The 12,670-nt window shown below is 51.1% G+C and overlaps 1 protein-coding gene across 1 annotated transcript; it reads right to left on the reverse strand.

The window, feature by feature from the left end:
• Window positions 1-9,913: 9,913 nt before the first annotated feature.
• On the reverse strand, window positions 9,914-12,095 carry LOC137326185 (uncharacterized). The gene is made up of 2 exons (XM_067991055.1): window positions 12,052-12,095; window positions 9,914-11,110 (listed from the first exon to the last, which is right to left on the reverse strand). Exon 2 carries the CDS (start codon window positions 11,090-11,092, stop codon window positions 10,214-10,216), a length of 879 nt encoding a protein of 292 aa, XP_067847156.1. The 5' UTR covers window positions 11,093-11,110; window positions 12,052-12,095; the 3' UTR covers window positions 9,914-10,213.
• Between the last annotated feature and the right edge of the window lie 575 nt (window positions 12,096-12,670).

The raw sequence follows: 12,670 nt of genomic DNA on the forward strand, positions 1-12,670 counted from the left end.
TACACTGCGAAGAGGCGGGCAGGGGGTTACGTTGTGAAGAGGTGGGCAGGGGGTTACACTGTGAAGAGGCGGGCAGGGGGTTACGTTGTGAAGAGGCGGGCAGGGGGTTACACTGTGAAGAGGCGGGCAGGGGGTTACACTGTGAAGAGGTGGGCAGGGGGATACACTGTGAAGAGCAGGGCAGGGGGATACATTATGATAAGAACATAAGAAATAGGAGCAGGAGTAGGCCAATCGGCCCCTCGAGCCTGCTCCGCCATTCAATAAGATCATGGCTGATCTGATCCTAACCTCAAATCTAAATTCATGTTCAATTTCCTGCCCGCTCCCCGTAACCCCTAATTCCCTTTACTTCTAGGAAACTGTCTATTTCTGTTTTAAATTTATTTAATGATGTAGCTTCCACAGCTTCCTGGGGCAGCAAATTCCACGGACCTACTACCCTCTGAGTGAAGAAGTTTCTCCTCATCTCAGTTTTGAAAGAGCAGCCCCTTATTCTAAGATTATGCCCCCTAGTTCTAGTTTCACCCATCCTTGGGAACATCCTTACTGCATCCACACGATCAAGCCCCTTCACAATCTTATATGTTTCAATAAGATCGCCTCTCATTCTTCTGAACTCCAATGAGTAGAGTCCCAATCTACTCAACCTCTCCTCATATGTCCACCCCCTCAGCCCCGGGATTAACCGAGTGAACCTTCTCTTCACAATGTAACCCCCTGTCCGCCTCTTCACAATGTAACCCTGGTAGGGGGTTACACTGTGATGAGGCGGGCAGGGGATTACATTGTGATGAGGCGGGCAGGGGATTACGTTGTGACGAGGTGGGCAGGGGGTTACACTGTGATGAGGCGGGCAGGGGATTACGTTGTGACGAGGTGGGCAGGGGGTTACACTGTGACGAGGTGGGCAGGGGGTTACACTGCGAAGAGGCGGGCAGGGGGTTACACTGCGAAGAGGCGGGCAGGGGGTTACATTGTGAAGAGACGGGCAGGGGGTTACACTGTGAAGAGGCGGGCAGGGGGTTACACTGTGAAGAGGCGGGCAGGGGGTTACACTGCGAAGAGGCGGGCAGGGGGTTACACTGCGAAGAGGCGGGCAGGGGGTTACACTGCGAAGAGGCGGGCAGGGGGTTACGTTGTGACGAGGCAGGCAGGGGGTTACACTGTGACGAAGTGGGCAGGGGGTTACATTGTGAAGAGACGGGCAGGGGGTTACGTTGTGACGAGGCGGGCAGGGGGTTACACTGTGACGAGGTGGGCAGGGGGTTACATTGTGAAGAGGCGGGCAGGGGATTACGTTGTGACGAGGCGGGCAGGGGGTTACACTGTGACGAGGTGGGCAGGGGGTTACATTGTGAAGAGGCGGGCAGGGGATTACGTTGTGACGAGGCGGGCAGGGGTTACACTGTGAAGAGGTGGGCAGGGGGTTACACTGTGAAGAGGCGGGCAGGGGGTTACGTTGTGACGAGGCGGGCAGGGGGTTACACTGTGACGAGGTGGGCAGGGGGTTACACTGTGAAGAGGCGGGCAGGGGATTACGTTGTGACGAGGCGGGCAGGGGTTACACTGTGAAGAGATGGGCAGGGGGTTACACTGTGAAGAGGCGGGCAGGGGGTTACATTGTGAAGAGGCGGGCAGGGGGTTACATTGTGAAGAGGCGGGCAGGGGATTACGTTGTGACGAGGCGGGCAGGGGGTTACATTGTGAAGAGATGGGCAGGGGGTTACACTGTGAAGAGGTGGGCAGGGGGTTACACTGTGACGAGGTGGGCAGGGGGTTACATTGTGAAGAGACAGGCAGGGGGTTACACTGTGAAGAGGCGGGCAGGGGGTTACACTGCGAAGAGGCGGGCAGGGGGTTACTCTGCGAAGAGGTGGGCAGGGGGTTACACTGTGAAGAGGCGGGCAGGGGGTTACGTTGTGAAGAGACGGGCAGGCGGTTACACTGTGAAGAGGCGGGCAGGGGGTTACACTGCGAAGAGGCGGGCAGGGGGTTACTCTGCGAAGAGGTGGGCAGGGGGTTACACTGTGAAGAGGCGGGCAGGGGGTTACACTGTGAAGAGGCGGGCAGGGGGTTACGTTGTGAAGAGACGGGCAGGGGGTTACACTGTGAAGAGGCGGGCAGGGGGTTACACTGCGAAGAGGCGGGCAGGGGGTTACACTGTGAAGAGGCGGGCAGGGGGTTACACTGCGAAGAGGCGGGCAGGGGGTTACTCTGCGAAGAGGCGGGCAGGGGGTTACTCTGCGAAGAGGTGGGCAGGGGGTTACACTGTGAAGAGGCGGGCAGGGGGTTACACTGTGAAGAGGCGGGCAGGGGGTTACGTTGTGAAGAGACGGGCAGGGGGTTACACTGTGAAGAGGCGGGCAGGGGGTTACACTGTGAAGAGGCGGGCAGGGGGTTACACTGCGAAGAGGCGGGCAGGGGGTTACTCTGCGAAGAGGTGGGCAGGGGGTTACACTGTGAAGAGGCGGGCAGGGGGTTACACTGTGAAGAGGCGGGCAAGGGGGTTACACTGTGAAGAGGCGGGCAGGGGGTTACACTGCGAAGAGGCAGGCAGGGGGTTACACTGTGAAGAGGCGGGCAGGGGGTTACGTTGTGAAGAGACGGGCAGGGGGTTACACTGTGAAGAGGCGGGCAGGGGGTTACACTGTGAAGAGATGGGCAGGGGGTTACACTGTGAAGAGGTGGGCAGGGGGTTACACTGTGACGATGTGGGCAGGGGGTTACATTGTGAAGAGACAGGCAGGGGGTTACACTGTGAAGAGGCGGGCAGGGGGTTACACTGCGAAGAGGCGGGCAGGGGGTTACACTGCGAAGAGGCGGGCAGGGGGTTACACTGTGAAGAGACGGGCAGGGGGTTACACTGTGACGAGGTGGGCAGGGGGTTACACTGTGAAGAGACGGGCAGGGGGTTACACTGTGACGAGGTGGGCAGGGGGTTACATTGCGAAGAGGCGGGCAGGGGGTTACACTGTGAAGAGGCGGGCAGGGGGTTACACTGCGAAGAGACGGGCAGGGGGTTACACTGCGAAGAGGCGGACAGGGATTACACTGTGAAGAGGTGGGCAGGGGGTTACATTGCGAAGAGGCGGGCAGGGGGTTACACTGTGAAGAGGCGGGCAGGGGGTTACACTGTGAAGAGGCGGGCAGGGGGTTACACTGTGAAGAGGCGGGCAGGGGGTTACACTGTGAAGAGACGGGCAGTGGGTTACACTGCGAAGAGGCGGGCAGGGGGTTACACTGTGAAGAGGCGGGCAGGGGGTTACACTGTGAAGAGACGGGCAGGGGGTTACACTGCGAAGAGGCGGGCAGGGGGTTACACTGTGACGAGGTGGGCAGGGGGTTACACTGTGAAGAGGCGGGCAGGGGGTTACACTGCGAAGAGGCGGGCAGGGGGTTACACTGTGAAGAGGCGGGCAGGGGGTTACACTGTGAAGAGGCGGGCAGGGGGTTACACTGTGAAGAGGCGGGCAGGGGGTTACACTGCGAAGAGGTGGGCAGGGGGTTACACTGTGAAATGCCAGGGAAATGGAGACATTTTGGGCCCGATTTTAGCACCCGCTACCGGGTGCGTTCTCGGCGGGGGGGCCCCGAAAATCCCGAAATCCAGTTGCGGGACCGAATCGCGCCTCGATCCCGCCCACTTCTGGGTTCCGCGCTGACGTGCGGGGGTGCGTGCGCAGCCCCCGCTGGTGGGAATCCCGCAGGCGATTAAAGCCAGCGGGATGCCACTTGAGTGTATTTACTTTGCTTGTTCAGGTCATTAACTGACCTGATTAAGGGACTGTGTGTGATTTTGGATAAACATGGGACTGTTTCACACACTGGGGGAAACAGTCCTAGTTGAAATGGACGTGTTGCAGCTGTCAGCCTGTGGCAGCTGCAAAGGTCCATTTGACAGGTGTGGGGGAGGGAGACCCTCAGCCATCGCAGGAGGCCACTCTGTCACTTGGTACAAAGTTTGGCCTCCACCACCCTCCTCCTGACGGTCAAAGTCACCAACCTGCACACTTACCCCGGGGTCCGGAGACATGTACCTACCTTGCGGACCCCCTCAGATGTACATCTTGCGGATGGGGGCCGCCGTAGCTGCAGTCATGACCTCCTCGGAGGGCGAACAGCATCACCAGCCTCACCAGCCTTGCCATCCACGCCGTCCACCTCTGACACATGGAGCTCCACAACAGAGTGCTGTGACACATCCACCTGTACAGCAGGAGGGAGGGCTACCGCAGAGAGAGATGCGTCGCAGGGGGCACTGCCCTCGCCACACGTTCCACAGACCGAGGCTCAGGCTCCTGGACCTCCCTGAGCAGCAGTGCACACGGAGGCTCAGAGTCAGTCGACATGTAGCCGTGGACATCTGCAGCCTCTTTCATGCTGAGCTGCTCCTGGCTGGCCCGTGCACCATCTTCCTACCGGTCGCTGTCAAAGTCACCACTGCCCTCCCGAACTTCTGCTCCACAGCCTTCCAGGGTGCAACGGGGGACATCGCCGATGTCTCTCAGTCGTCTGCGCAGAAGAGCCCTGCAAATACACCTACACCCACTCTGCAGTGACACACTGGGTGGCATCAGTGGTGGGTCCTCATAGGGATACCCAGGAGCGGGCATTATTGCACAAACCGGACAGGATTCGCGAAGACATGGCACTCGTGGAGCCAATATAATGTGTGATGTGAGTTGTTCTTTAATTCAATAGAAGTAAGAACCATGACGAACCCTCAAACACCCTTGTGCATCCCCTTCATGCTCACGACACGTTTGCCTTACGTTTCCTACTGCACATATGTGATGCATGCCCTGTGGCTGCAACACAGGTGGTGGCAGGTTGAGTGAGGCTGGCCGTGAGAGAGATGCACGAGAGGGTGAGTATGGGATACCTGGTGGCAGAGGCAGGCCGCTTCGTCCCGCCCGCCGGGGGGGAGATCTCTGTCCTCCCCCTCCTCCTCACCCCATCTAATGATACCTGGGGTGAGGCATCATTAAACTGGGAGCAGCTTTCCCCCCTGGGCTGCTCCATGCTGTAATTTTTGCTGTTTGTGGCAGCATCTGTCAGTGGAGGACTGCCCCTTTAAATAGAGCGCCTCCAGCTGACAGAGCTTACTGCGCATGCGCAGCCCGCCCGACGCGCAGATCAGCGTCAGGGAACCCGGAGGAGCAGGTAAGTGAATCCAATTAGTGGGTTGCCTGCTACGATCGCGCGGGAAACCCATTAATTTCACCAGGCACGTTGAAAACGTGCCCGCTGGCCTACCCCCCGGGAATCCGCACCCCTGGTAAAATCGGGCCCCTTGTGTTCGAAGCACTTGCTTTGATGATGCAGCACTGGTGCTGCTGATACAGGAAATGTGGGAAAGGAGAGCTTTTCTCCATGGACACCGTCTAGAAAAGTAGTTGGTGCACAAAGCTTGGCTAGCAGATAGACAAGCTCGATACTCTCTTCACAACCCAGAGGATCTGGATACAGTTCAGGAGGAAAATTGCTAACCTAAAAAAAATGCTGCTGTGCTATATCGACAGGACAGCTTTCTATACTAACTACCCGGCCCACGTTTTCTTGGAACAAAGTGTAACCTCATAATCTGTAATTCACCTCCTGCTGCCCCTTCCTAAGCATTCAGACAAGCTTATGTTGTGCACTTAGCCTCTGATTCCTGACATGCAAGAACCTGTCTGACCTCTAATACCCATTTAATATGGGTGAGATTAGTGCATCGCATGTGCAGTGTGTGAAGACAGCAATTTTTCAGACCCCCTCCTTATATAACAATAGATTTGTATGTAAAATGACATCACCACACAATCTGTGCATTCAACTGCACTGTCTGCCGAAAAGCCTTTTGGCCATTTTATGACACACAGTCAGCAGATGGGGGGTGCCCAAACCTTTGGAAATTGGGTGATACAGCCGCTTCTTAAAGTCCCACAGCAATACCTCAAAGGTGAGGTGCTTTTTTTATGGGGGGAGCAGAGGCAAACAAGACTGCGGAGTAGCAGGCAACATGAGTTCCAGCATGGCCCCAAGGTTTTGCGATGCAATGATTGAGATGCTGATAGAGCAAATCACTACCAAGAAGGAGGGCCTCCTCCCCACAGATGGTCGATGGGTACCAAGGCAAATTAGTGAACGGGCATGGAGAGAGGTGTACAAAATGTCAATGCCATCAACATTGTTTCCAGGACCTGGCTGCAGTACAGAAAGATATCTAATGATCTGACCAGGACTGCCAAGGTAAGACTCCCTTCATATCGCTCATATTTTCTGCACAGCCCGTCAAGGATGCTACCTTAGCCTCAGCACATCAATTCTTCCCTTGCCCGCTTCTCATGGCTCTCCATAAGTCAGCAGGGAAATACATTACTGCACCTCCTTTCTGTTTACACTCACACCCTCAGAAACTACTACTGCCCTCGTAATTAATTCTCCTTCTTGGCCTCACTTGTTGATTCTACCTGTCATCGTGTCCACTATGATTTCCTCATACATGTTGGAAACCCTAGCCCAAGGCACATTTTAACCCATTTTCACTCTTCTTGCAGGAGATGCTGGCACACAACAGGAAGGAGACATCCAGCACAGAAGAGGTCCTGCCACTCTGCAAAAACTGAACCTGTGGAAGAGGTTGCCATCAACATCAATGGCATACAAAGGACACACAGCATTGAAGATGGCAAGACTGGAGGCCATGGACAGCAGGGTGTGTGGGCACCTTCCTTTCCTTTTCTCTTTCTACCTAACTCAGTCACTCACATGCTTAGCATGGCAACCTGGTGATGTAATGCTCTGCCGCTCATCTGCTAGTTGCTTAACCTTGTCCCTCTCCTCATTTCTAGGTCCATCAGATGACTTGGTCACTCCGGTCTTGACAGCCCTCCGGAAAATTCACCGTCACTCGCACTTACCCATCCAAGCACCAGCACAGAAATTGGCACACCGTGTGACTTAAATGGTGAGTTAGAGGGCTCTGCACTGGGGCATTCACCAAGCACAAGCGAGCAGGAGTAGATGGAAGTGGCAGGGACGGCCCAGGAACGAACTCAGCAGAGGGCCTGCCCGCATCTTAGCTCGGCTGAAGACGACAGAGGTGCAGACTTTAGCAGCTCAGAATATGAGAAAGACGATTTCTGTGCACCGGCAATTGCTGAATGCATTGGACTCCCTGCCAGGGAGCTTTCAGGACACATTGTTAAGTGTGGGGCAGTCCACTGCCAACCTGTGTGCGGTTCTGGTGGATGGCATTGACACTCTGCAGTCAGCAATGGAGCGAGTGGTCACATCAAGCTGAGAACCGCCCTACCCCCCCCACCTCCGCGGTAGTCTGCGACACCAGTAATAGCATCTCTTAGGGATGGTGATACTGGGGCCATGTAGGTTCTGGGCACAACCATCTCTTCCCCCTTGGAGAGGCTGGGAGATCAAATGGATAGGGACTTCAGTCGGATTACGGATCTCCCAGAGTCTCTTCTCCCATAGATCAGTAGGATTGGTCAGCCATAGCTCGATAGCAGGAACTGTCATGCAATGGGAATGGAACATGATGCCATCTCTGAAGATGACTAACATGTCAGGACCCTCACAACCCTCCTGAACCAATGCACACCCTGGTGTCACAAAGCCAGCCGGGTCAGCCTGCCCTGGCAGATGCTGAGTTGCTGCAGTTTGAAGCCTGGCCCTCTGAAGTCGCTGACCATGAGCATCTCAAGAATCCTCAAATGAGCCACAATGACCTCCCAACTCCCATGTTGCAGCCACTGGGAAAGTATCTTGTTGAAGCACTAGAGTAGGTAACTGATCACTAGGGCTCACACCAGGATAATAATTAGTGTTAGGCATTTGCATGGAGCAGTAAAAAGATAATCCTTTTTGAAATTTTTGTGTACAGAGTTTAATTGTAGTAGCTGGTGATCCTGGAATATTAATTAATATGAATATCAGATTTGGTCTTTGGGCAGATGCTGTTCATTTGATAGAGGAAGTAGAGGGACAAATATTGGATATGATTTCCAAAGGTTTGCGCACTCCCAGTCTGCTGATTGTGTGTCATAAAATGGCCACAAGGCTTTTCAGCAGACAATGTAGTATAATGCATTTTTGGGGAACAGGGATTATTTAGCTGAGGCACTCTTCAATGAGCTGCAGCTGAAGAGCTCCAGCTGCAGGCAGATGTTGGAGCTCTCCTGCTTTTTCACCATCCTGTATTTCATCGGTGTCCTCTCCCTCATCATGCTAAACGTTCTCCTCCAATGGTGACTCCATGTGTTGTCCCCGTTGCAGAGCAAAGCTATGCAGCACGCAGCAAATCACCGTAGATACAGAACTGTATTTCTTGGCTGTAATGCAGGAAGCTAGCAGACCTGTCCAGGCATCTGAATCATTGCTTTAGGACTCCCAATTGGCCATTTCCTGAGGGCTGTGGTTGACCCATGGATCTGATTGTAGAAGAGTTCTGCAGAAAAGCATGGGCTTCTAAGAGGAGTCATGAGTGAAGGGTGGAGGGGAAAGCCCTTGTCACCAATCAGCCAGCCTCTCTCTTTTTGTGCAGGGGCAATGGGACATAAATACTTTTTAGTCCTGGAGAACTGATAGGATTGTGGAGTGAGTCTCTCCATCTGTAAGAAAGTGCCTGGCCTTTGCTTGCTAACTCACTATAAGGCAATGAGTTACTCACTGCGTGGGGAAATCATTATAGCTAGCACTTTGAAGTTTGTACATGTATTAGCTGAACTGTTGCTCCTTCCCTGGTTGTCACCCCACTTTTCCAGCGTAGCATTCCTGGGACTCAAGGACAGAAACCAACCTTCATCATAACACTGCTACTTTCTATCCTCTCTCCACTGCTGCTAAGATGAGACTAAGATAAATTAATTTCCAATAGTGTGCTGCAGGGACACCTTCCTATGAAAGCCATTGTCCTACTGCTAACCATTGAGCTCAACTAATAATATCTCACAATGCCATAATGACACGGTGATTTCTTTTCCTTACTTCTGGATTCAATTGCTGTACAATTTTGGACTGGACAGTCCAGGTTTTGAGCGGGCTGCTCAGAAATTGCTTAAACAGAAGCCCCACTTACTTCTATGTCTTAGCGTGTGCAGGCATTAGTTATTAAAGGCTATTCAATTTTCTTCATCAGCAAGGGCAACATCAGAACTCAAACCATGCCCTGTTCTGTCTCATCCTACACCCGCGTCTAGCTTTGGACTAAGTAAAAGATGGCAACCCTAAGAAAGCTATATATGCACCAGGGCAAAGTTTAGCCCCTTTTACAAATGTCTCTGAGTATAATAAACTCTCATGCATTTAATGAGCTGCATAACTAATCTAAGCACAATTTGAATCCAGGTATAGAGTGTCTAATCAACCAAAAAGTTTCCCATTCAGTCCCATTGTATAGAAGTTCTGATCCAAGCATAATATTTAAAAATAAAAATCCAGTCCAAGCATAAAATGTTCCACAATTATCTTGTGTTCAGTGCCCAGCACATGGAACACAGTCAACTTATGGCCAAGTTTCTCTAAGAACAAGTAATAGATTTTTAGAAGTCGACTCACTTTTGGTGAAATTGATTTATTGACTCAGTGTCTTCTGTTGTGTTTGATTAATTGGAGTTGCTGAGTGAGTGATTAAATGGGCAACACAGATGACCGCCTTTTATCTTCAGCTCATAGAAATTCAATCCAATCATAATTCTAATTCAGACAAAACATTTCTTGGCAATGTTTATCAGATTCAACTCCCTCTGAGCGATTATTATGTTTCTTCCACGAACAGAGAATCTTCATGACACGATAGGTCCCAGACCACAACAGAGCCATCAGTACTAGCTAAAATAATGATGTGGAGATGCCGGTGATGGACTGGGGTTGACAAATGTAAGGAATCTTACAACACCAGGTTATAGTCCAACTGTTTTATTTGAAAATCACAAGCTTTCGGAGGCTTTCTCCTTCGTCAGGTGAGCGAGTGTGGGATTCCATGGAAGGTTAGAGAACAATACCTGGTGATTATAGATAATCTTTCCAACTGCCCGTTGTCAAGGCAATCAAAGTGTTCAGACAGAGTGATGTTACCTACAGGACCACCGAATACACAAACGGCCAGAACACAAAACAGAGAGAGAGAGAGAGAAACATCCGAAAGGAAGAGAAAGACAGAGAATGACGCGTTGTGTTAAAAACAGATAACTTTTTTTCGCTGGTGGGGTTACGTGTAGCGTGGCATGAACCCAAGATCCCGGTTGAGGCCGTCCTCATGGGTGCGGAACTTGGCTATCAATTTCTGTTCGACGATTTTGCGTTGTCGTGTGTCTCGAAGGCCGCCTTGGAGAACGCTTACCCAAAGATCGGTGGCTGAATGTCCTTGACTGCTGAAGTGTTCCCCGACTGGGAGGGAACCCTCCTGTCTGGTGATTGTTGCGCGGTGTCCGTTCATCCGTTGTCGCAGTGTCTGCATGGTCTCGCCAATGTACCATGCTCCGGGGCATCCTTTCCTGCAACGTATGAGGTAGACAACGTTGGCTGAGTCACAGGAGTATGAACCATGTACCTGGTGGGTGGTGTCCTCTCGTGTGATGGTGGTGTCTGTGTCGATGATCTGGCATGTCTTGCAGAGGTTGCCGTGGCAGGGTTGTGTGGTGTCGTGGATGCTGTTCTCCTGAAAGCTGGGTAATTTGCTGCGAACGATGGTCTGTTTGAGGTTGGGTGGCTGTTTGAAGGCGAGTAGTGGAGGTGTGGGGATGGCCTTAGCGAGGTGTTCGTCGTCATCGATGACATGTTGAAGGCTGCGGAGAACATGGCGTAGTTTCTCCGCTCCGGGGAAGTACTGGACGACGAAGGGTACTCTGTTGGTTGCGTCCCGTGTTAGTCTTCTGAGGAGGTCTATGCGATTTTTCACTGTGGCCCGTCGGAACTGTCGATCGACAAGTCGAGCGTCATATCCCGTTCTTACGAGGGCGTCTTTCAGCGTCTGTAGGTGTCCATCGCGTTCCTCCTCATCTGAGCAGATCCTGTGTATTCGCAGGGCCTGTCCATAGGGGATGGCCTCTTTGACGTGGTTAGGGTGGGAGCTGGAAAAGTGGAGCATCGTGAGGTTGTCCGTGGGCTTGCGGTAGAATAATGGAATTGATTATCAGATGATTATCTATACGAAGCCAACCTAGTTAATAGCTGTCACAAGAGCTTCAGAAGATGAAGATTCTCCCTGGCCAACATTCTTGACTTTTTTGAGGAAGTGATATCTTGAGGGGAAAGCCATTTGATGTGGCAGACTTCCAAGAAGCCTTTGACAAAGTTTCTCATGCAATGGTGCTGCTAAAGCTTTGCTTTTGGTCACTGAAACACAAAGGAGGTGGTGCAGAAAGGAACTGCAAGACTGATCTCTGAAGAATGAGCTGTTAAGAAATAAATTTGGGGTTTATGGCCATGAAAGGAGGTGGCCATAATTATAGGTGGTCATAGTTATAGAAAATAGTAAATGGTATGGGAAGAGTAAATCTGGGACATTACTCATCACTTCAAGTTAAATTATGACAGTAGGACAAGGGAAATAGGTTCGAAGCTGGTGTGAGGCAAATTTAGGATTGATATCAGGATGCTCTCCACACAAAGAATGATCAACACATGCAACGGATTTTTAAGCAGGGCAGTGGAATCACCTAACAAAGAATTGGATTCTGTGATGGGAGACTGCAGGTTTATTCCATGTGGATAAGCTAAGGTCAGGCAAAAAAACCTATCTGTATCTATCTTGAGATCTTGTGATAACAGTCACCCTTTCAAATCTCTTTCCAACAGTGGATGTTACAACACCCCTTTAAAACACTTCCCCTTATTAACATTCCTCCTCAATAATGGTTCCCCTTACAATATCCCCTCCTGTACCATGCAGCCCTGATAGCATGCACACATTTTGTTATCCTCTATTTTGTAAAATTGCCACTTTACAAAATTCCACCCTTTTTAATATGCTCTTATAGAACACAACTCCTTTTATATTAACCCATAATCCCAGTCCTTAATAAAAAAATCTTGAACAGAAATTACCTATCTTTAAACTGTGACTGAACAACAGTATTGGACACATTTCTTTAAGACAGATTATAACTGAGGATGGAAACATGGAAAATGTTGTAAATGCACAGCATGTTATTCATCATCTAAGCAAGAAAGACAGGTTAATATTTTGGTTCAAGCCCTTCATCAAACTGGCAGACAGTTTGATTCAAAGGGTCAAGTTAAGACAGGGATGGATAATTACACTTGACACTTAGCCTGGGAGATGGATTACTTCCCTGTTTTGACGAGGAACTGAAAAACAAACTGACTCATCAGTTTGTAATATCAAAGTGCTTATGACTGGATCTTAGTTCACCTTTTGTTCCATACTGCGTTCTGTTGTTGTATCTGAAGGTGCTTTGACATTGCTGCTTCTGCAGTCAGATCACTTGAGAGTGACATCTGGGTGTCGGTGCCCCTCATTTACAATGCTAAAACTAGTTCTCAGCCCCATGAAACGTGGCTCTATGATTCTGCATCAAGATAGCAGAAGCAGTTTTGGCAATATAAACGCCGGGTGCTAGCATGTGGGTATTGTTCTCCTGATATCTGAATAATGAAAGATTAAATGTCCAGCGGCGCCTGTGAAAATCTACCCTCTTGAGTC

This window comes from Heptranchias perlo, chromosome 10 (genome assembly GCF_035084215.1).
Source record: "Heptranchias perlo isolate sHepPer1 chromosome 10, sHepPer1.hap1, whole genome shotgun sequence".
Classification (NCBI taxonomy): Eukaryota; Metazoa; Chordata; class Chondrichthyes; order Hexanchiformes; family Hexanchidae; genus Heptranchias; species Heptranchias perlo.